The 25,510-nt window shown below is 44.1% G+C and overlaps 1 protein-coding gene across 5 annotated transcripts in view; it reads right to left on the bottom strand.

Moving 5' to 3' along the window:
- Positions 1 to 25,510, bottom strand: part of STOX2 (storkhead box 2) — a 196,520-nt gene that overhangs the window by 20,501 nt on the left and 150,509 nt on the right. Inside the window, exon 1 of one of the 5 annotated variants that reach the window (XM_018041962.1) lies at positions 14,176 to 14,728. The exons of the other annotated variants lie outside the window; for them this stretch is intronic. Within the exon in view, the coding sequence (XP_017897451.1) occupies positions 14,176 to 14,200 (25 nt within the window). The 5' untranslated portion in view covers positions 14,201 to 14,728. Of the gene's footprint in view, positions 1 to 14,175; positions 14,729 to 25,510 lie in introns of those variants that run through there. 5 annotated transcript variants of the gene reach the window in all.

Here is a 25,510-nt window from a genome sequence, read left to right on the forward strand (position 1 = left end):
TAGGATCTCACCCTTGTTATAAATCACCCTGACGCACCAAAGCTGGACTCAGGCCAGCCTGTGCACTGAGCAACCCCCCTCCACTACCCGGCAGTGTCCGGGTGCCCTGGGGTGGACCACCTCCTGTGTCCAGACACGACCTCTAGCTTGACTGGGGCAGGGAGGAGTCTCGAGGGCCTTTGGGAAAGAACATGAACCTTGCTTGGATGGTTTGATGGATGAAACCAGGCAACAGCGCCTGGGGATGAAAACCACGAGGTGAGAGGGTAAGTTTAAGAGGTGCACCAGATGAAGCAGTGGGACCCCAGGTGAAAGGCTGAAGCCTGACGCCCCCAACCTCGTCCCCAAGCCCAGCTCAGTCCAGCGCTCCCCTCTCCCTGGCATCCCTCGGGCTCCAATCAGCTCTGCTGTGGCTCCATTCTCTGTAAGACGGGTCTGAGAAGAGGGAGACATTTCCCCTACAACCAGGGGGCAGCGCCCAGGTCCAGAACAGCAGGTGGCCAGTGGAGATAAAAGCCAGCAGAAACCAGGAACTGAACCCACAAACTGCCAGGGCCTGTGGCATGTACGTCTCGCAGATGGACAGACAGACCTTGGAGAGATTCTTGCAAATATCTGGCGGGGTAGCAGTGGGCAGAAGCTGGAAGACGGAATTTCGGGCTGTTCTCAGGATCTGAGTTTCACTCACTGGCTAGGGAAGCTCAGTTCATATCAATGACTCAAAAATGACAGAATCATGTGGGCCGGGACCATCTCCGTGGGCAAGCTTGCTACTGCCTAGAAGACTGTATTTAAGTCTTCAAAAGACTGTTGTACCCTTCACTCAAACACAACCTTATTCCAAAGGCTTCTGTGTGAAAGATGAATGACCGGTGGTGCTGAGATGCAGTGGAGTTGAGGGGCGGGGGCGCGTCTGGAGCGACTGATGTTCAAACCCCCCTCCCCACGGTGGCCCCATAGCTCAGTCATAGATACTCTAATGATCTCTCCCGTGCATTCTTCTCTCTCCTTCCGCCTTCCACAGAAGAGGATGAGGGCAGTGAGGCAGGTTTCTTGATGATTTGCTAGGTTGGCCACATGGGGTGATTTTATAAGTCAGATGAAAACAACAATGGGGTCAGCTGACAGAGGGTGGGGAGATCAAAGCGCCTTCCAAGTGTATCAGTGTATCGCTCGGGAGGCTAACCCCTTCCATAATTTGCCTATCATAATTATCGTAGTCTCAGAAGACTAAAGATCCAAAAATACTACATATTTTCTTTTAAATGCGGGTCTATTTTCTGATTTTGTATATGTGAAAAGGAACTTGAGCTTTCCGTAAAAAAGGAGTGACCACTAGCAAAACCACCTGGTTTAGGTCATGCTAGTCCTTATGCTTTTAGCAGAAATTATTTAGTTTAACTAACAAAGGTCAAACATTTAGCAGTCTTCTCAGTTAATCTCTTTGCAGCCAATTGTAAGAGGCAAGGAAGCCTTAAGTGTCCGAAATGCATTTATATTGAAAAAAGCTCCGTTTCACTATAAGGCTGAATATGTGGAATGACTTTAAACTCAGGATAGAGGACCAAATGAAATGTGGATGCTCTGAATAACTCTTCTACATCGTCTTTGTTTTTATACTGCACTAAGTACTTGGATGCGACAGAATGATCTCTACTCGTTTCCAAGGCAAACCATTCAATATCACAGTAATCCAAGCCTATGCCCCAACCAGGAACACTGAAGAAGCTGAAGCTGAATGGTTCTGTGAAGACCTACAAGACCCTTTAGAACTAACATCCAAAAAAGATGTCCTTTTCATTATAGGAGACTGGAATGCAAAAGTAGGAATTAAGAAACACCTGGAGTAACAGGCAAATTTGGCCTTGGAATGAGGAATGAAGCAGGGCAAAGGCTAATAGAGTTTTGCCAAGAAAATGCACTGGTCATAGCAAACACCCTCTTCCAACAACACAAGAGAAGACTCTACACATGGACATCACCAGATGGTCAACACCAAAATCAGACTGATTATATTCTTTGCAGCCAAAGATGGAGAAGCTCTATACGGTCAGCAAAAACAAGACCGGGAGCTGACTGAGGCTCAGATCATGAGCTCCTTATTGCCAAATTCAGACTCAAATTGAAGAAAGTAGGGAAAACCGCTAGACCATTCAGGTATGACCTAAATCAAATCCCTTATGATTATACAGTGGAAGTGAGAAATAGATTTAAGGGACTAGATCTGATAGACAGAGTGCCTGATGAACTATGGAATAAGGTTCGTGACATTGTACAGGAGACAGGGATCAAGACCATCCCCATGGAAAAGAAATGCAAACAAGCAAAATGGCTGTCTGGGGAGGACTTACAAATAGCTGTGAAAAGAAGACAAGCAAAAAGCAAAGGAGAGAAGGAAAGATATAAGCATCTGAATGCAGAGTTCCAAAGAATAGCAAGGAGAGATAAGAAAGCTTTCCTCAGCAATCAATGCAAAGAAGTAGAGGAAAACAACAGAATGGGAAAGACTAGAGATCTCTTCAAGAAAATTAGAGATACCAAGGGAACATTTCATGCAAAGATGGGCTCGATAAAGGACAGAAATGGTATGGACCTAACAGAAGCAGAAGGTATTAAGAAGAGGTGGCAAGAATACACAGAAGAACTGTACAAAAAAGATCTTCAAGACCAAGATAATCATGATGGTGTTATCACTCACCTAGAGCCAGACATCCTGGAATGTGAAGTCAAGTGGGCCTTAGAAAGCATCACTACGAACAAAGCTAGTGGAGGTGATGGAATTCCAGTTGAGCTATTTCAAATCCTGGAAGATGATGTTGTGAAAGTGTTGCACTCAATATGCCAGCAAATTTGGAAAACTCAGCAGTGGCCACAGGACTGGAAAAGGTCAGTTTTCATTCCAATCCCAAAGAATGCTCAAACTACTGCACAATTGTACTCATCTCACACACTAGTAAAGTAATGCTCAAAATTCTCCAAGCCAGGCTTCAGCAATACGTGAACTGTGAACTTCCTGATGTTCAAGCTGGTTTGAGAAAAGGCAGAGGAACCAGAGATCAAATTGCCAACATCCGCTGGATCATCGAAAAAGCAAGAGAGTTCCAGAAAAACATCTATTCCTGCTTTACTGACTATGCCAAAGCCTTTGACTGTGTGGATCACAATTAACTGTGGAAAATTCTGAGAGAGATGGGAATCCAAGACCACCTGACCTGCCTCTTGAGAAACCTATATGCAGGTCAGGAAGCAACAGTTAGAACTGGACATGGAACAACACACTGGTTCCAAATAGGAAAGGGAGTACATCAAGGCTGTATATTGTCACCCTGCTTATTTAACTTATATGCAGAGTACATCATGAGAAACGCACAAGCTGGAATCAAGATTGCCGGGAGAAATATTAATAAGCTCAGATATGCAGATGATACCACCCTTATGGCAGAAAGTGAAGAGGAACTAAAAAGCCTCTTGATGAAAGGGAAAGAGGAGAGTGAAAAAGTTGGCTTAAAGCTCAACGTTCAGAAAACTAAGATCATGGCATCTGGTCTCATCACTTCATGGGAAATAGATGGGGAAACAGTGGAAACAGTGTCAGATTTATTTTTTGCAGTTCCAAAATCACTGCAGATGGTGACTGCAGCCATGAAATTAAAAGAGGCTTACTCCTTGGAAGGAAAGTTATGACCAACCCAGATAGCATATTCAAAAGCAGAGACATTACTTTGCCAACAAAGGTCCGTCTAGTCAAGGCTATGGTTTTTCCAGTGGTCATGTATGGATGTGAGAGTTGGACTGTGAAGAAAGCTGAGCGCTGAAGAATTGATGCTTTCGAACTGTGGTGTTGGAGAAGACTCTTGAGAGTCCCTTGGACTGCAAGGAGATCCAACAAGTCCATTCTGAAAGAGTTCAGCCCTGGGATTTCTTTGGAAGGAACGGTGCTAAAGCTGAAACTCCAGTACTTCGGCCACCTCATGCGAAGAGTTGACTCATTGGAAAAGACCCAGATGCTAGGAGGGATTGGGGGCAGGAGGAGAAGGGGACGACAGAGGATGAGATGGCTGGATGGCACCACCGACTCGATGGATGTGAGTTTGAGTGAACTCCGGGAGATGGTGATGGACAAGGAGGCCTGGCATGCTGTGATTCATGGGGTTGCAAAGAGTCGGACACGACTGAGTGACTGAACTGAACTGAAGATAAAGCATGTCCCACTCCAGTCCCACCCCCAGCCCCATCAGCCATCCGATATCCACTGTGCCCACGTGTTTCTCTTCTTTCCAATCCATCTCCAGTGCGACCCCTACCCCAGGCCTCTGTGCCCTCTCAGCTGGTCCATCACAATAGCTTGATGATTCCTAACCCTCCCTCCTGCTGCACACTCCCTTCTCTGCAGAGCAGCCAGGTCTTCTTAGAAAAACTGAAAACATGCCACTTCCCTGCCTGAAATTCTCCACTGCCTGCTGTGCCTAGGAGGCGGGGACTCCAACCAGGTCTACATTGGCCTTTAGCCTGTCCACCCACCTCTGCGAGCATCCCCCAGGCCCTCCCCACCTCCACCTTGCAAAGGGCTCACCACCGCTGTTGTTCTTTGAACTGACTCACCTTCCCCCGACTCACAGCCTCTGTCTTTGTTGAGCCCCCATCTGGGGGGCTCCTGGCACTTCTCTCCAGACGGGCTGCTTCTCCTTCTCTGGGTCTCCTTTTAAACGGGGCCTCCTTGAGGAGCCCTGCCCAGGGAACCAGATCTAATGCTATCCTAAAACCACAGCACGCTCCCTCTCATGTTACCCAATACTGCGGTTTTTAATAAGAAATAATTGTTTGGTCTTTGTCCTCAAGTCTGGCACAGAGCTCCTAAAACCTGCGCAATTTCCTAAGTGATGAGAGAGACCAGGGTATCTTTGTTGGAGAACCAATCACGTGGTTGTATGTGCATGCTAAGTCACTTCAGTCGTGTCCGATTCTTTGCAACGCTATGGAGTATAGCCCGCCAGTCCAATCAATCCCCAATGGCCAATGACTTAATCAAACATGCTTATGTTACGAAGCCTCCATGAAAACCCAAAGGATGGGGCCCAGAGAGCTTCTAAGATTGCTGAACATGCGGCAGCTGGGGCAGGGGTGGACCTGGGGAGGGCATGGAGCTCCATGTCCTTTCTTTACACCCTGCACTGTGCATCTCTCCATCTGGCTCTTCCTGAAGTGCATTCTTTTACAATCTTCTGATTTTAAACTATTACTTACTATAGTAACTGAAAGGTTTCTCCCTGTAGGCTGCTCCAGCAAAGTAACTGAACCCAAGGAGGGGGTCATGGACGCCTCCAATCTACTGCCTGGTCTTTCAGAAGCACAGGCCACAATCTGGACTTGCCACTGGCATCTGAAGTCGGGGTTGGGGTGAGCTGGGGTGAGGGCAGTCTGTGGACCGAGGCCTGAACCCGTGGGATCTGATGCTTTCAGACAGATGGTGTTGGAATTACAGTGAACTGTAGGATACTCAGCTGGTATCGCAGACTTGCTGGTATAGTGGAAGCGCCCCCCCAACACACACACACACACACACACACACACACACACACACTCGTATAGTGGAAGCGCCCCCCCAACACACACACACACACACACACACACACACACACACACACACACACACAGAGGAATTGGCACCAGGGCCTTACCAAGCCCCGTCTTCACTCTCTGAATGCACGCATGAGTGCTTTTGTGTACCGGTTCACTGTCTGTCTCACCCCCTAGAACACAAGCTCCGTGGCAGAAGGAAAGGTGAACCCCACATTCCCACTACGCTCTCAGTGCCTAGAATAAAGCAGAGCCCACACTAGACACCCAGGACGTGTGTGATGAATGAATGAATTTCCATTTATAACAAAATCTGAAGGAACGCTCAGGGTACTTAAAGGGTTTTGATTTTACTCAAATATTTTGCTGAATAATTTGCAAAACAAACACAACATTTTATGAGAGCCCAAATGTACTTAACCATGCAATTTCTAAGATTCTCCCTGTTAATTTCTCCCCCAAAACATAGCAGTTGCCAGAGAAAAAATAACTATGTATTATGTGAGGATTAAGACATGTACTTAAGGAATAAAAGGAATTATAGGTATCGATCAACCCAACATAACACATTATTCAAGGTTACCACGATTTTCTTTGGCTTTTAGGTCAAACCTACTTAAGGAGCCAACTAGTCACTCTTAAAACATACTACTAGAAAATTCTTCCAATAGGTGGACCACATTTATGGTCAAAGAAGAAAACAAGGGAATATAAATACTGCTATAATGTTACTGGTCACCATAATCTACAGAAATAACCACATTTTGCATAAATGATGAATTGTTACTTGTCTAATTTATAGGATGGATTTTTCTACTGCCAGAATTAGTTCTGAACGTATTCATAAAGACAACTCCTGTAAAAGCTCACAGCTACTTTGTGGGCTAGCCAATTCTTTCTAAACTGCTATAATGCTGTCCTATTGTTCTAGAAAGCGGGGATAAATAGGTTTTATTTCAGCTTTATTTTCTTACAAACATCCATTTAAGTACAGTCCTCAGGGGACATTTGTCAAATCCAGGATTGTTCAGATCAAACCAAGCACAGTGCCTTGGACTGAGTGAGCGTTGAGCAAACTTCTGTGAAGTGAATTTAAAATGTGAGAAGGCGTGGCAATATTACAATTCTAAGTACACATCTTCGATTTTAAAAGCATTTCACATTCAATTTCAAATATCTCCATGAATATGTGGCCACTGCTTTCATGTAAGGTCAGCTGAGAAGCAAGCGGGTGGAGATAAACGCATCCATGGTAACGGGAGAGGGAAGGATGGAGGGGCTGGACCAGAGGCAGGAGTGAGCATGCGCAAGGCTGAGCTGGGGAGCTGGGGGTGTCCTCTGGCATGGCTGGAGCAGGCTGGGGGTTGAGATGGAGAGAACCGTAGGAGCCAGATCCTGGGTGACCAGAAGGCTGAGACTTTACCCCTGATGCTGATGGGAACTCTGATATTTATACAGAGGAATTATCTATACATGACACGTTTGTGTTAGAAAATCAACTCTGGTGCAACTGTGGGGAACAAACCAGGGACTGTTACCATCACTGAGAAATTGACAAGGAGGGTCTGGGACAACAGGCAGAAATCACCCACATGCCAACTTCCTCTTTCATCTTCTACAGCTGGTGACTTATACCTCAGAAATATAAGAAAAAAATGCATGTGCGTTTTTACTATTTAACTCTATCTATTCTCCCTTCCAACTTCAGGCCAGTTACTTTAGCCGGAATTATTTTTTAAAAATCCTCTCTCACATAATTCATCCTTTCAAGAAATCTTAGAGTGTGCCTCTTAGATACCCCAAACCTCTGGGCACTCGAGTTCCAAAATTATTCCTATCTTGGTTCTTTTTGTAGGGGAAAAAAAAGAGCTATAATAAAGCTCAGTTCTCTATGAATGCCATTTTCCCCCCAGTTGCTATCTGAGGTTCTCTGGGCTCCACAACCTTTGCATATGGTGGGGACACAGCTAAGGCGTGACTTCCATGGCAACTTACATTTGTCCCTTCCCAGATGACACTCACAACTTTCCACAAGATACCTACCAGAAAAGCAAACTTAAATCTATTTCCTTTCATCTTAAAGAACCCATATTCATGCAACTGTACATGAAAAGGAAAGCCATAATTTTTCCAGGTGGATCACATCACAATGAACTACAACCTTGCAAGTACCCTGAAGTTCATCTTCTATCTTAGCCTTCTTTAAACAATCTCCCCCCAAACAAATACTAGCATTCCCTTGGAATTATCCTGTTTTCCTGTTTATTTTTAAGTGCTGTTTTCCATCGTAAATGTCAACTCATTCTGTATTTAGGATTCAAAAGTTACCTTTGACCCTAATGAAGTTCATGAAACAAAGCAACCTCCTTGTAAATGTAGTTCTCAAACTGTATTAATTTATCATTAGGAAATTGCCAATAAAAAAGGCTTTCAGGAGGTACTGTTAAGTGCCTAGGCTCTTTTAACAAAATGCAATTATCCACTCTGAGTCTATTTCCTCTCTGTAAGATGAGGGTTTGGATGACACGGTTTCAAAGATTCCTTCAGACTCAAATTTGATTCTCCGTCAAGGCAGCAGAATTCTGGCATAAAAGCATAATACAATACTGCTGCTGCTGCTGCTGCTGCTGCTAAGTCACTTCAGTCGTGTCCGACTCTGTGTGACCCCATAGACGGCAGCCCTCCAGGCTACCCCGACCCTGGGATTCTCTATTTCCATCTTGTCGGAGAAAACGATTTTAATGCCCATCCAACCTGAAAAAGTAGGATTTAATTTTTTTTAAATGATAGAAAAATAGGTTGGCTCTGAATTTTTTCCTTGTAATAAAGACTTCAGAATTTACTCTTTCCTAATTCAAAGTTGTCCTCCTTAGAACCAAAGGGTGCCTGTTTTTGTTCTCTGGACTGCCAAAATTAACACTAAAGTTAAAATTATAGATGCCAATAAAATTACCACATGCAGTAGATACCATGACTCATAAAAACAGTCAAACATGCCTGTAAAATGTATGGTGGGTATAGCGATAATACAAGTCTATTCCTTTAACAAGCTGTTCGGAGGACGAAGAATGTTGCCAAGGTTTATCTTCCATACCCTTGGGCCTGAGGAAATCATAAGCTCTCTGAGGTTAAGCGAACAGCTTCTCAGAAGCAGAACATCACACAAATCTTAGTGTTTTACAATTAAGTTTAATTTATTAACCCTGATTTTATGTATACATGTTGTTTTTGGGTCTTTTAACAGATGGTTCTCTTTTTTTTAAGCCATTCTAAAAAAAAAAACAAACACATACAGCCCCTTCCTATACACCCTCCTGCAGACAGAAATACCCTTTCAGCAGGGCAGAACATATAAGCATCATCAACTTACATGATGCTTCATTTTAAGCAGCTTTCCCTAGAAATCAAATTATGGTACTTGACTTTCAAATGTCTGTATCAGAAATTTAAAAGGAAACTGGCACTGAAAAAGGCTCTTTTACCAGTTTACTGCATGTCTGGCTTAATGCCACTGATCTCAGAAATTTAAGGTTGAATCTCAATTGCAATCATCAATGGCACTGGCCATAAAATTTTTTAAAAAATATTTAGAAACTCTCTAAATTCTTTTGAAAGCTCCCTGTTACTTTATTTCAAGTCTTGATGGAGTTCTCGTAAAAAAGGTCTAACTCCTAAGCTATTACTTGAATAACTTGTTTTAATTCAAAAGAGAATGTAAATAAGAAGCTCTCATTAATAATACTACAGTTAATGGTGTCAATCAGCTATGACTTACTAAGAAACTTCTGCTGCTGCTGCTGCTGCTAAGTCAGTTCAGTCGTGTCCAACTCTGTGCAACCCCAGAGATGGCAGCCCACCAAGCTCCCCCATCCCTGGGATTCTCTGGGCAAGAACACGTGGAGTGGGTTGCCATTTCCTCCTTCAACACATGAAAGTGAAAAGTGAAAGTGAAGTCGTTCAGTCGTGTCCGACCCTCAGCGACCCTATGGACTGCAGCCTACTAGGTTCCTCCATCCGTGGGATTTTCCAGGCAAGAGTACTGGAGTGGGGTGCCATTGCCTTCTCTGAAGAAACTTCTAATGAGAGTTAAATCAGAGTGGTCACAGTGGCAGACGGTACATGTGCACAAATACAAATGGGTTAGTGTCCACCATTATCACCTATTTAGCAGTCCGTCTAATGCAGAGATGCACTAGGTAGGTCTAATGCAAATCAGCTGCTTCACTGGCTTGCAGAAGAAACCTGTTATCTTCCCCAAGCTACAAGCTTTCATCAGTCATATTAGCTAACACTCTCATTACTGAGATTGGACTATTGATAAAAATAAATAAATAAACTGTCTGAAGATAAGCAGAGATGGACAAACCACAAAGGGTGGAGAATCAGATAGAGAAGACAATTGATGGATAGGGAGAAGTGAGAGCTCCCTGGCTCAGGAGCTGTCTTCACCATCAGCAAGGATGATGACTGACATCTCTGACCACAAAGACGGAACACGTCTGGACCATGCCACTAGGGCAATAGATTGTGAGCTGAAAAGTCAGGATGGAAAGAAGAGCCACTGGGCCAATTTATCTGTTTCTGTAATTCACAAACCTTTGCTAAGAAGTCTCCACATCAACCCACATGGTGTGTATATTTAGGCACTACAGAATAAACCTATTGATATGTCAAGGCACTCAAATGCTGTCAAGCAAATACGTACTACATATATAGTTGAGGCAAGGTAAGACCCGGCTAGCCAGTGAGATAGGGCAAGGAGATGGCAACCCACTCAAGCATTTTTGCCTGGGAAATCCCATGGGCAGAGGAGCCTGGAGGGTTACAGTTCCCAGGGTGGCCAAGAGTTGGACACGACTTAGCCACTAAACAAAAACAAACCACTGAGATGTTTTCCATCAGCAGTCTCCTCGCTCTCTAGTCCCTCACCCAGAGCTAGGTTAAGGCCGCTTATCCCCAGCAATAAAATCACAATGAAGTATCAGTCCCAGATGACCACAGGGAATAAGAGCTCTCAGATGTCATGTAATTCTGTAAGTGAAAGTCGCTCAGTTGTGTCCGACTCTTTGCGACCCCATGGACTATACCACCCATGGAACTCTCCAGGCCAGAATACTGGAGTCGGTAGCCTTTCCCTTCTCTAGGGGATCTTCCCAATCTAGGAATCAAACCCGGGTTTCCTGCATTGCAGGCAGATTCTTTACCCACTGAGCTATCAGGGAAGCCCCAATTCTGTGAGGCACTTGGCTAACCAGAGTCGTGTTTTCCTTTTCTTTGTTATAAGCACGTCATATAAGACAGCATCTAAATTTCTATTTTAAGCTACTTCTCTTCCGTCTCCATTCTGTATGGGAACCCAGCCTGACAAGAGAGACACAGTAGATGCTCCAAAATCCATGGATGCTACTTCTCAGCTATAGTTCAATATAAATCAATCTAAAATTTCCAGAGTCACTCTTTCACTCTTTGTAAGTTAGAATCACTATAGCTAATTCTCAACCTTTGTAGTCTTTGCTTAATCTGTTTAGGTCCTAACTACACTGTGACCAACTTCTATAAAATACAATCATAATAGAACAATTAAATATAGTTCAAAAATATATGCTGATAATTCCCAAATTAAAATCAAATCATACAGAATGACTACAACCAACTCCCCAAGGACTGCACATCTATCACCTCTTCCAACTGTTATTGAAAGAACTATAGACAGGTACACAGGGATGAGAGAATACAAAAAGCCAGACACATATGCATACACACAGAGGAAACTCCCAACTCACTGCACCAGAAGTAACTTTTCTTTCAAAAGTATGGCATTACAAGACAGTGGTAGAGGCCACAGACTTTGTTAGCCAAAACTTTAAGTTCAGAGCCCAGTTCTGTTCCTCATTAGCTGTGTCATTTGGAGCAAATTAATTCTTTTTTTTTTTTTTTTTTGAGTCTCACTCTTTTTCCTAAGGTGTACACTGTGATGCTCACCTCATAGAGTTATGGAAGGGATTAAATGAGATAATGGATGCTGAGTGCTGACATGGTCCTTGAGACATAACAGATATTTAATAAGTAGTAGTTAGTATTAAAATGATCATCACCAAGCTCACCTAAATGTATTCAATCTACTCTTCTATGATGTTTGAATTTCTACTAATAAAAAATAATTTGATCCTTTAAAAAAAGCTTTTAAGAAGTAATCTAAGGCATCAGTGAGAAACGGAGAGGGCAACAGTCATTCTCACTCTGGCATGAATTAGACTGATTAGATTGCTCACCTCTTGATTCTTACCTGTGAGCATGGGCACTGAGTGAATGGAATATTTTGCCTGGAAGGCAGAAAAGTTATGATATAACCTATTATAACATATAGCATTTATAATATTAGGATGTATTACTGGGCTGGAAAGGATTGGGAAATATCCATTACACAGGGATTTTGGAAATAGAAAAACACTAAAAGATGGGAAATTGTTTGGCCAGAGTCACAGGGATATAGAGAAAGCTGGCCTATTTTAAGATTTTTGGCTGGGCCGATCTTTTACCTAAGAAAGGGAAAGGAAACTCAGCACTTCAGTACCCTTATGTGCTGAAGATCAGTGATGCTAGGAGTTAAATAATTTCTAATGGAATCTGGGATGCAAAGAGTCACCATGATCATTTCCTCTAAGGAAAACATCCCACAGAATTGAAACAAGTGACTGCCATACAAAACATCAAAACTCTTTGCAACCCTATGGACCTTAGCCTGCCAGGCTCCTCTGCCCATGGAATTCTTCACACAAGAACACTGGAGTGGGTTGCCATTTCCTTCTCAAGGGGATCTTCCCGACCCAGGGATCCAACCCAGGTCTCCTGCATTGCAGGCAGATTCTTTACCATCTGAGCCACCATGGAAGCTTACTCCCTACTTAAGAACAGTTTGTCCAAGAATATTATTCTTTCTATTCAAGTAAATCATAACCAGTGTCCATATTTAAGGGACCCACCTTCACATCTGGTCTTAACAACAATCCTTTACCAGCAGTGTAAGGCGCTGTCTGTAAACATACCTCAAGGTAAGAACAATTTCTAGAGTTACACTTAACTCCTGAGGTCTACCTCAGTATTAACCCATCCCGAAGAAGACTGTTTAAATGAACAAACAGCATTCTCACCCTCTATGACAAATTAATGCTTTTTGAACCATCTCTGTTCTTAATCAACTACTTACTGCCCGCTTTCCATGTGTAGGCAACTGCTAGGAGAAATGAATTGTAGAGGAAGGCACAAATCTTGATCTTTGCCTTCAGCGGGCTTACAGTTTATATGGGGAAACATGATATAAATGTGTAAAAATACAAGCAATTATAATATGTTCGAATTACTGTTTAAAACATCCTTAGAAGAGATATACGAAGAAAATACTTGAATAGCTAGCAAATTAACTCCCATAATAGCAATCTGGTCTAATTACATCTATCCATCTATCTATCTAGAGAAGTTAATTCTATAATAGGACTAAGAAATGACCTCCTACAATCAGAGAAACCCTTCTGTGGGAAGCAGATTTTGAATAAGGTCTTTAAGAATGAGCAGAATTGATGGGTGTGGGGACATTATATTCTCAATATGGTATGACGTGACCAAACATCCTTTGAAACTGACTCAACATCCTCAACTTTGCTTTGAAGATGCCAAGTATTAGTCACAAGGAAGACACAACTTCACAATGAAGGAGGGAACGAGCATTCTTTCCTTCAGTGAAAGGGTGAACTATGGGGGTGGATATGAGAGCAAAGAGATGTTCAAGGGGCCTGCCCAAGGTAGGGTTTGTACTATTTTAAAATGTTCTAGTTATTATCACAAATTGCACTTATGACTCTCAGAAATATTTTTTACTAGAAAGTGCTAAAACCATCAATCTGATGAGATGATGAAACCATGCTTCCAGATTTGCCAAGTTTCAATTTGGAGCATGTAATGTACCTTTGAGAACCAAATTTTACAGTCTCAGTGTTTTGTTTTGTTTTTTTTTAAAAGAGCGTTTGTGTGAAAAGTCCATGGATGTTGTAAGAAAACAGCCCTGTAATCACCTGGATCCTAAAACAGATGTTGATGAGATATGCTTACTTCCTGAGCAGTTAATAGCAACCTCTGTCTGATGTTAGTGCTGGAAACAGCTCCTGCACATATAAATCAGACTTTCTGGGACTTCAGTGCATCGCATATAGGTTAACAGGCCAAATAACACACGAACATTATTTAGGGATGATATCGAGAAGAAACAGTGCAAGTAATGTTTACTGAATGCCTCCATCAGAGGGGTAAAAGGGATGTATCTCAGCTGATGGAAATGTGGAGCTGTTTAATTGTTTCCAATTCACATATCCTGCAGTTGACTCTGGTTTCTGATGTGAGGCTGGGATGCATCAGGCTGCAGAGGTGGCATCTCGTGGTCACCTCCATGGGGCCCCTCTCCTGCCTGAGACTGAGACTGCAGAGGAATTATCAGAGCAAGATCACGTTTCAGGAGACAGGACACCCTTATCCAAGGGGCTGCAGACATCTGACCATGTTTCTTTGCACACAACCACTCTTGAAAGAAAACGAGGGGAGACCTACCTGGCCCTTTCTGGACTGGCTCCATCCCCCAGGTAGCTCTGGCGCTAAAGCCTGGTGCATGCTAGGGGTTAGCATTCAGGCACAAGAAGGAGCCAGTAACAGAAACGGACGTCCTAGAATCTGGAATAAGAAGAGAGAGTAAACTTTCCAGTCATAATATTCTAAATGAGCATTTCAGAAGGGCTACCGAGGGCCCATGGACCCCACAGGGATCTGGCACTTTACCTGAGTACATCTACTTGAAAAAATAAATAAATAAGTTCCAGAACTCTCAGCTCTTCTGACAGTTCAGGTCTGGAGATATTGGCACAAGTTTAGTTCAAAAGCTTGGCACAAAAAGCACCTTGAAAAGGCTTTGTGAATGGACTTTTACTGGTCATGATTTTAGGGGGAAAAAATAATCCTCCTTCCCCTTCTCCCCTCCTGTTTGCCCAGACAGCTGGCATCCCAGCCCATGCCCAACCCCGGCCATCACTGGCCCCTGGGGGCCCTGAGCCGACAGCCCACGGCAGAGCCTTGGGAATCTGCAGTGTCACTCCCCTGCTGCCTGTCCTCTGCAAAGTGAAGTCATAGGCATGCATCAGCCAACCTGACTCCTCACTACCCTGCCCAGAATCCTTTGTGAGCTGAAATGAGTCATCACTCCAAGAAAAGCTACAGCCTCCGCCTGTCAGTATGGGGTCCTTTGTCTGTGCGGTGCAGAGACTTTGAGGCTGGGATCGCACCCCCAGCAACGCTCCCCCGGGGTGGGGGGGCTGGGGGCCGCCAGGGGCGCACGGTTCTCTCCAAGGGTGGCCCAGGCCCCCTCCCATGCACTGAGCACCAATGCAGATCTTTTCATCATAAAAACAAGAAAAAGGGCAGATGCCTCCGGACTTGGAGAAAACACGCACACATGAACATTGATCTGGCAACATATACTCACCAGTTCGTAATTATAAACCTGACACACTCGCGCTTTTTTTTTTGGGGGTTCCTTTTTTTTTCTCTAAGGCTGGCTTTTCATGGCAGAGGAGGACGTGTCTCCCTCCTGTGTGTAACAGGCGGTGCGACCCCGTACCCTGGATCAAAGTTTAGCTGCAGCGAGCTCTTTTGTCATAAATTCCAGTTGCCGGGCAAGTCCTCGCAAGCCCGGGTCGCATCATTCCGGACGCGGCGCCAGCGGCCTTGCAGCAGAGGCGGCCGGGGAGCCGGCGCGGCTTCCGCCGCCAAGAGGGCGGCGTGGGGAATGAGGTCACTGTGTCAAGAGCTCGTTCCTGGCGTGCGGAGCCCCCTGGCTCCCACTGCCACCGGAATTGCACGAGGTGGGATGAGTGCATACGATTTCTTTTACAGCGCTGCTCTCTCTGCTTTTTTCTCTTTTCCTTTTAAGAATCGCTGTGCTTCAGATCGGGAAGGCGCGCGTACACACACACACACACACACACACGCATGATCCCTTCCAGATCTGTGCCAAAATATATCGTTTTCACTGCTCTGTCTGTACTGCACCACACGCGTGGATGAGCCCCACGCCGAGCCCCTCGGGCACAGGCACGTGTGCACACTGTATTTACACACCCACAGACACACATACACGGGGAGGAACTCATTTAGACAGGACCGTGGAGAAGAATGATTCATCTCTATTTACAAGAAACAACACAGAGATGGCTGGAGAAGGAAAAGAGGGTGGGAGGGGGAAGGAGAGGAAGAGGGGAGGGGAGGAGAGGAACGCTGACCATCACCTTAAAACCAGAGAAAAATGGAGTCCAAGAGGAACGGAGTAATTAAGAGCGACCTGAATGAGGGTGTGTTAATTCCTCCAAACAAAATAATACCCAGGCAGGCACCTCTCACTAGCTCCATTCAGAAACCAAAGAGATGTTGATAAAGATAAATTATCCCCTACTCGGAATGGAAGTAGATTTGGGTAGCCAAGGATGCCTGCACCACAAATTCTCCCCCATCCTCTCCAGTAGCTAACCAACACTAAGGATGAAGCACAGGATGAGACTGGAGCTGGGAAGTACAAAATGTCATGCATCTCTCAGTAAGGCTCTCCCGCAGCCCTGAGTTAGAAGATCACCAGGCTAAAGCCTCAACAGCATCACGTCATCTCTTCACTCCTGTGATTTAGCCTGTCTTATAACATTTCTATTTGCTTATTTTTTGGCTCGGCTCCATGGCACGGGGGATCTTAGTTCCCCAACAGGGATGGAACCCACACCCCTGCAGGGGAAGCGCAGAGTCCTGACCACTCGACCACCAGGGAATCACCTAGCCCATCTTCAAGGACCACTTTCCACAGAGCTCGGGCCCTGTCCAAGTCATTCACATCCTCTGGTGAAGGCTTTCCCCACTAACTGAGTTCTGTAACCCCACACAGCAGTTCCCATCCTGCTCTCGGAAAACTAAACAATGTAGAAATCTGTCTGACAACTCATCCAATGGCTACAAACAATAATCCCATCCCTACATTCCAAGCCATCTCCTCGCTCACTGCCCACCGTCTGGGACACCACAGGTAAGTACACACAGTCTATGTGCACGTACGGGTCCACTGGTACTTGTGATCTCAACATGGTTAGACAAAGCTTCTTCAGCTCCTTCTCCAGCGGATCCTTCGCAAACTCTCTGCCCTCACGGCTGCTGCCTTTGCTCCCGCTCAGGCATGTCAGTCTCCCTGTAAAGCTGTATGAAGACTCAGGTAGACTTTAGCCGTGTCTCCCCAGGCACCCTCAACTCCCCCACTCTGGACTCTATATACACTTGGTCTGAGACAGTGGTAGGCTTTCAGCTAGTGTCACACTGTCAACCCCCAGAGAACTTTTCTACATTATCTGTGTTTAAATAAGGTCTCATTGATCCAATCAAAAAAAAAAGAAAAGAAAACCTCATCAATGATGCCGTAGACATCAGATATGGTCTGATGGTAATTTTCCCTTCCAGGAGGTATTAATTCCCCTCATTGGACATGTGCCCAGGGCTCTATCTATGACAATGACTCAGCCTGAAACCCACCACCACCAAGGCAGGTCACCTTTACTCAACTGTCTCTGAGCTTGGTTCTGCTGGTGGTTGTTATAAATCCACCAAAATCCATCTAACTCAGCCCATTCCTCTTAGGCACAGTCTGATCACTATACGGTCCAAGAGTGTTGTGTTAGTCGCTTAGTCGTGTCCGACTCTGTGACCCCAAGGGCTGTAGCCCACAAGGCTCCTCAGTCCATGGGATTCTCTAGGCAAGAATACTGCAGGGGGTTGCCATTCCCTTCTCCAGGGGATCTTCCTGACCCAGGGATCAAATCCAGGTCTCCCGAATTTCAGGCAGATTCTCTACTAAGTCACCAGGGAAGCCCATAAGGCCCAAAGCCATGCCTAATAAATAAACCTTGCACTTAAGAAAGCGATGATGTGCTGAGTAAAAGTTAAGATCTAAATTGAGCTATTGTGACCTCTGGCCATTTAAGAGCATCTTGGGAAGAAGTTCAAGACACTGGACCAGCTCTTGATTGCTAAAAACTCAAGTTTCCTCTAGGACACAGACAAGGTCGAATAAATGCATAAAGAAAACAACAACAACAAAAAATGTTCAAAGAAAAGGGATGGAAAATTACCACTAAAAATATATTCAGATTTTCTAATACCAAACATGTATATTTCCATCTCTATGTGGGCCTACTCTGCCCGTGTATAGATATTCATCCAAACTTTACAAGGACCCAATAAAGTAAGTACTGTTACTTAAAAAAAAATTTAGATTGTGAATCTTTATTAATCTTTTTAATAATACTTTCCACCTTGTTTATTGGCATATAGTTGCTTCACAATGTTGTGTTAGTTTCTGCTGTGCAGCAGAGTCAATCAGCCACACATATACATATACATATATCCCTTTTTTGGGAAGATAAATATTGTTGTTATAGCCATTCTTTAAATTTTATTTTCTAGTGCATTCTTTAAAAAAAAAAAAAAGTTTGCCCTCATCTTGAGGCATGTGGAATCTCAGTTCCCGAATCAGATCAAAGCCATGACCCTTGCATTGGAAGCTTGGAATCTTAACCACTGGACCACCAGGGAAGTCTCAATAATCACCACTTTTAAAAAAAGATTAATTGCCTTCCTCAAGCTTCCACAACTGATTAAGTGCAGAGACTAGATTTGAACCTAGGGCAGGAGACCTTAGAGTCTGCCTCTCAACTATTATAATAAAATAACCACTGGAAACAAATTAAAAAAAAAAATCCTTAAATTTTTACTTTTAAAGGGAAGCCAGCTCACCTCATTAGCACATGAGACCCGCAGAGTGAGACCCCCAGGCTGGCTCCCTTTAGCAGCGGTTGCCTCTGCTCAGTCTTCAGCCCCTGATGGAGTGTGTTCCAGCCTCAGCCGCAGACTGCCCAATGCCATGCAAAGGAGCGTAACTGACCTACCAAAACCACAACCACAAGCTCACACCATAGTCCTACTAGTAAGAAGTCGAGTTTATGATGGACACGCGTTCGCCTCAACTCAGAACAAAGAGCTGAGGCTAATGCGAAGTCAAGGCACTCTGCTCCCCGTGTGCCAGTCTCTGATGGAGAGAGGAATGCGAGCATCTCCTGCAGACATAATAAGCACTCCTTCTCCTCTGCCTCTTGCTCCTTTGAATAATAGCTTTGGTGTTACAGTAGTGATTTACAAACATCATATAGAATATCACATAGGTGGCTCCCTTGGTGGATGAGATGTGGGCAGAGGCTTTGCTGGGCATGTGACTGGTTCCTCAGCAGAGGCTTAAGTAGCATCATCAGTCCTGACTCAGACTCAGGATCCTTCAAAAACACTGATGACTAACGGTAGAGCGTGGTCTTACGGCGACTGTACTTGATAACGCAGAGAGTACTGGACGTTCTCAAATCAATTAAAGATACTTATTGGAGAAGGAAATGGCAACCCACTCCAGTATTCCTGCCAGGAGAATCCCATGGACAGAGGAGCCTGGTTGGGCTACAGTCCAAGAGGTCGCACAGAGTCGGACACAACTGAAGTGACTTAGCATGCACACATGCAATGAATATTTACATGGGTACACAAACTTTTTCATGAACTGATGACATGGTCTCCACTCTCAAGAAACTTCTAGTGTACTCGAGGAGCTAAGATAGTCACATATAAAAAATACCAAGAATACAACAGTGTGTTCCAAAGGGAGGAACAGGTAGCAAATTGGTACCTCTAAAAATCTGGGAGATCTGTGTCTCTTTTGCCATCTTGCATACAGGGTCATCATTACCATCTTTCTAAATTCCATATATATGCGTTAATATACTGTACTGCTGTTTTTCTTTCTGAGTTACTTCCCTCTGTATAATAGGCTCCAGTTTCATCCACCTCATTAGAACTGATTCAAATGCATTCTTTTTAACAGCTGAGTAATATTCCATTGTGTATATGTACCACAGCTTTCTTATCCATTCCATCTGGACTCTGTGGGAGAAGGCGAGGGTGGATGATTTGAGAGACTAGCATTGAAACATGTATACTACCATATGTGAAACAGATCACCAGTCCAGGTTTGATGCATGAGACAGGGTGCTCAGGGCTGGTGCACCGGGATGACCCTGAGGGATGGGATGGGGAGGGAGGTGGGAGGGGGGTTTAGGATGGGGGACACATGTACACTCATGGCTGATTCATGTAATGAATGGCAAAAAACACTACAATATTGTAAAGTAATTAGCCTCCACTTAAATAAAAAATTTTTTTTTAATCTGGGAGAAAGAACCTGGGCTGACACAGTCAGGAATGGCTTCAAGGGAGGGGCCAGCTCATCCTAGAATCTGGACAACGGGGAAAGGGCTACCATCAGGGAGAACATGAGCTCCGTGAAAAGAAGGATTTTTGCATGCTCTGTTTTTTTACAGACACATTCTTTTTCTAAAATTGAAGTTTAGTTGACTTACAGTTTTGTGCCAACCTTTGCTGTATGGCAAAATGACTCAATTATACACATACAGACATTCTTTTTAAATATTCTTTTCCATTACGGTTTACCATAGGATATCGACTACAATGCCTTGCACTATACAGTTGGAATTTGTTGTTTATCTGTTCTACGTATAACAGTTTCCATCCGCTAGTCCCACACTCCCCGTCCAAATGCTAGTCTATAGCTGCTGCTGCTGCTAAGTTGCTTCAGTCGTGTCCGACTCTGTGAGACCCCATAGATGGCAGCCCGCCAGGCTCCTCCATCCCTGGGATCCTCCAGGCAAGAACACTGGAGTGGGTTGCCATTTCCTTCTCCAATGCATGAAAGTGAAAAGTGAAAGTGAAGTTGCTCAGTCGTGTCCGATTCTTTGCGACTCCATGGACTGCAGCCTACCATGCTCCTCCGTCCATGGGATTTTCCAGGCAAGAGTACTGGAGGGGGGTGCCATTGCCTTCTCCCTAGCCTATAGCAATACTATATTAAACCTACCCTCATTCAACATAATTAACTCAACAGACATTTATGAAATACAATGTGTCAAACATTTATGAAATACCATGTGTAAGCCTCTCTGCTTGCCGCGAGGTCAGTACAAAGTTGAAGAAGTTACAGCTCCTCTCCTCACAGCTTTGCACCAACGTCTGAGCCATTCAAGGCAAAGAGGGACAGAATACCACGAGAACAAAGAAATATGGCTATTTCTGATACAGGAGAAAGATGGCAAGGAAGCACGGTGGCAACTGGGCAGTGCTTCAGGAAGGAGGCAGCAGGTAAGGGACTTGGAAGATGGGTAAGGATGGGGGAAGGAAGAGAGAAGTCAAGGATGCCTTTCCAAGGAGTGAAGCAGTGTGCAGGGTGATGACGTGAAGCAGAACGTCCAGGAGGTTCTGGAGCACAGCCAATGGTCTGTCTAGTATGGCTGGCACAGGAGGATTCATGGAGGAGACGGGTAGAGATGAACCTGAATGGTGGGTCGGGCTAGGTAAGATTTTGAAAAACATGAAATTCTAAGAGAAAGTCATTAAAGGTTTATATAGGTGAGTGATGCTACTGATGCTGAAAAGTTTAGGTTACTCTGGCAACAGGGTATGGGATGCGTCCAAAGACAGAAGATAATTCATTCCTGAAACAAGGGAAGAGCGTGTGATGAGAGGCCAAATAAGATGCAAAGAGGGCTTAGAGGCACAGAGACGTGACATACTTCCCTGTTCCACAGAAGGACCTGTCCAAAACATCCAGCGGGAAATATCAGAACACCATCAGAAACACATTGCTAGAAGTGCTGTGCACACCTAACACCACTTGCCCAGAATCTACCCAACTGTGTGCGCTACGGTCTGCCCTACGGTCTGGAGCAGAGTCCAGGGTAAAACAATAGCTCAAACTGAGAAATAAAGGGAAAAGACAGAACCCTCTAGACAAAATCCTCTGGGTACCGATAAGAGCTCAGACTTTGCTGGTTGGCTGAAAGCTGGGGAACAGGCACAAATCAAAACTTCAGCGAAAGTGGTTTCAGAAACAGAACGCTCCAAAGTTTTCAAAGCCTTTATAGCCCTGGGTTTACTAAGTTATGTGCCTTTTTATTAGGGTAGAAGAAACAATTTCAATTAAAGTTGGATTCGATGCAGCATGGTACAGGCAAGGAAACTAAATATTTAAAGAACAAATACACTTGGTATCCTACAAGTGTTAGCGAGCACCAATATCCACACAAGGTGAAGAGCGTGGCTAATCTACATAACTTATAATTCTCAAAAGTCTCTGGATCAGTCACTTCTCATAGGATTCTTTGTCTGTTCAGTCACTAAGTCATATCCGATTCTTTGTGACCCCACGGACAGCAGCATGCCAGGCTTCCCTGTCCTTCACTATCTCCTGGGAGTTTGCTCAAACTCACGGCCATTGAGTCGGTAATGCCATCCAACCATCTCACCCTCTGCTGCCCTCTTCTCCTTTTACCTTCCATCTTTCCCAGCATCAGGAACACAGAATAATGGCATTCTCGAGCTGGAGAAGACAGAAAGTCATCTAGTACATAATCATTTGACTAAAGGTAACCTGAGGGTTCAAGTAGGGAAGATGACTTGCCCAAGGTCACACAGAGTTGGTAGTAAAGTTAGGATTAGTATCTGGACCGCCTGAGCCTCAGTGCAGACATCTCTCTCTTATTCCACAACATCCTGTACAATCTACTCAAAGAAAATTAAATTCTAAGGCTTCTCCAGATCACTCTGGCTGTGACACTATAAATTACGGAGGCAGATGTGCAATTTTCCATACTGCACTGTGGGATGGATTGTTTTTCTGCCCGCAGTTCTTCTCATCAATGTCCAAAGAAGGCAAGGAAGGAAAAAGATAAGAGTGAAGTGAGAAAAACCGAGAGCCTGTGAGTCTTCCATTTAGAAGACAAGAGTTGAAATATGATGTCTTGACATTAACTGGTAAGAAAACTATGGAGAAGCGAGGGGAAAATGAGAGGTTACCTTTCTCAAAATTATGCTTTTTCTTTTATTACAACAGCATTTGGATTTGTAGACTGTTCATTTCTCATGCACCTGAAAGCATCTCAGACATTTCTACATCATATTTTCCATCGCACAGGAGTGACGGGATGCCCAGAAAAGTTTTCAAAACACAGGAAAAAAGTCATTGTCTTGAAGTCTCCCTGAAATTCACACAAGCTATGGATTATACTCTCTAATAGACTGCTTCTGTCTTAACAATAAAAATTATAAAAACTGTTATCCATTGAACACCATTCAACATTACTTCCCCAAATGTACAGGTGAACTCACCCTCTGGGAAGACTGTCCATGACGGTGTTGAAGTTGTAGAAACCTTCAGTGAGGGCCCTGGTCCCTGGAGGCAAATATGCCTCCAATTTGAGAAGCAACAACTATGTTAATACATCTGAAAGGGTATCTCCCAATTAGCTTTCAAAGTTATCCTCAGCGTTTCTGTTGCTTTAAAGAGATACCATTATTGAGTCCTAGAGCTCTTTTCACTGGAATTAGTTAGAAGGTCAAAGAGCTGAAAACTGAATTACTTTAGCACTGGGTTATTTAATTACGACTGAGTTATCCTTCCTCCTCTGTAAGATGGAATCAGGGGAAAAAATATGAAAGTCGCAAAAGCTGCCATATTTTTTCAAAGGAGACATATCTGCAGAACTAACCTCTGACCTCAAGGTGCTTCCAATTAACTAAGGAATGAAACGTAAACACACATGAAAAGAAGGCATCACCATACTTCCCCACGAAATCCACAAATAAGAGAGGAAAATGACTGAAACCAGGTCCAGATGACGGGCAAGCAAAGGAACACCGGCCAAAGCTTCCCCTCATGCAGCTGAGCTCCGCATGCTCAGTTATATGCGTATTTCCCACTGGCTCCCATAGGACCCGGCAGAAGGGGTGAGTGGCTAAACCAACCCAGGCTTCAGAGAACTTGAGTCTTTTCACAGACTGCTTTCCTGACATTTCAGTATGCCCTGCTGCTGCTGCTGCTGCTAAGTCGCCTCAGTCGCGTCCGACTCTGTGACCCCAGAGATGGCAGCCCACCAGGCTCCCCCGTCCCTGGCATTCTCCAGGCAAGAACACTGGAGTGGGTTGCCATTCCCTTCTCCAATGCATGAAAGTGAAAAGTGAAAGTGAAGTCGCTCAGTCGTGTCTGACTCTTAGCGACCCCATGGACTGCAGCCCACCAGGCTCCTCTGTCCATGGGATTTTCCAGGCAAGAGTACTGGAGTGGGGTGCCATCGCCTTCTCCGTCAGTATGCCCTGAGCTGACTGCTAATGGCTCCTCAATCCCTATTCCTAGAATGAGAACAGGGTTCAGACTGTATATGCAGGAGCCCCAACAGTGGTTGAAAATAGTAGTTTCAGCCTTTAAAATGATCAATAGTTTTTGAAGGAAAAAAAACATTATTTGCGTTCATTATCACAAACTTCTCGTTTCCTCTAACCTCTTCTGCTGACCTCAACTCTTAGGGTTATCTCCATACAGTCTCATAGAAGTTAGATTACACACCTTTATTAATAAAGTGTTTATATGCGCTCAGTCATGTCCAATTCTTTTGTGACCCCACAAACTGTATCTCACCAGGCTTCTCTGTCCATGGGATTCTCCAGGCAAGAATACTGGAGTGGGTTGCCATGCCCTCCTTAAGGGGATCTTACTGACCCAGGGATCGAACCGGCGACTCTTTTATCTTCTGCACTGGCAGGCAGGTTCTTTACCACTAACCCACCTTCTTTTTCTTTTTTAAGGAATTTTTAAAGGAATTCCAGCAAAATGCTGAATAGGATATTGCATTTGTTCCCAGACTTAAGGGAAAAGTATTCTCTCTATTAAGAATGATTTTACTGCAGTTTTGTTTTTATCAGACTAATGTAGTTGTCTGCTATTCTTAGGTGTTTTTTTTTATCAGGAATGCATACTGAATTTCAACTGCTTTTTCTGAATCAATTGATATTATCCAATAACTTTTCTTCTTTAGTCTGTTAATAGGGCGGATTACACGGATTGATTTTCAAATGTCTTGCATTCCAGGGCTATTCCCAACCTGGTCATGGTTTATCATTTTTATAAACTGCTGGATTCAATTTGCTAATATTTTGTGGAGGATTTTCCCATCTATGTTTACGAGGCACACTGGTCTGCAGTTTTCTTTTATTATACTATCTTTGTCTAGTTTTGGCATAAAAACTACTACTATCTTTGTCCAGTTTGGTTTCATAAAATGAGCTATGAAGTTTTGCCTTCTCCTCTATTTTTAGGGAAAGACCATGTAGAATTGGTGGTATTTTCCCTTAAATGTCAGGCAGAATTCAGAATTCTATCTGAACCTGTTTTGGGGTTTTGGTTTCGGGGGGGGGGGTAAAAATTTTAACTATAAATTAAATGTATTTAAAGGATACAGGACTGAACTTCCCAGGTGGTCCAGTGGTTGGGAATCCACCTGCCAACGCAAGGGACATGGGTTCAATCCCTGGTCTGGGAGGATTCCACATGCCACGAGCCAGCCAAGCCTGTGCACCACAACTACAAGCCTACATGCTGTAACTACTGATGCCTGCGTACCTAAAGCTGTGCTCTGAAACTAGAGAAGACCCCACTCGCTGCAACTAGAGAAAGCCTGCACCCAGCAAGGAAGACCAGACTTAGCCAAAAGTAAACAAACAATTAAAATAAAAGGCTACAGGACCATTCAGGTCATTTATTTCTTCCTGACTGAGTTCTGAAAGGATGTTCTTTCTTTTAGAAAGAACATTTCTTTCCATTTCATCCAATTGCTAAATTTAAGTGCACAGAGCTGTCTCTAGCAGTTGCGTCTCATACTTCCAATGTCTGTGGGGTCTGCAGTGACATAATCCTCTTTCG

Source organism: Capra hircus, chromosome 27 (assembly GCF_001704415.2).
Source record: "Capra hircus breed San Clemente chromosome 27, ASM170441v1, whole genome shotgun sequence".
NCBI lineage: Eukaryota > Metazoa > Chordata > Mammalia > Artiodactyla > Bovidae > Capra > Capra hircus.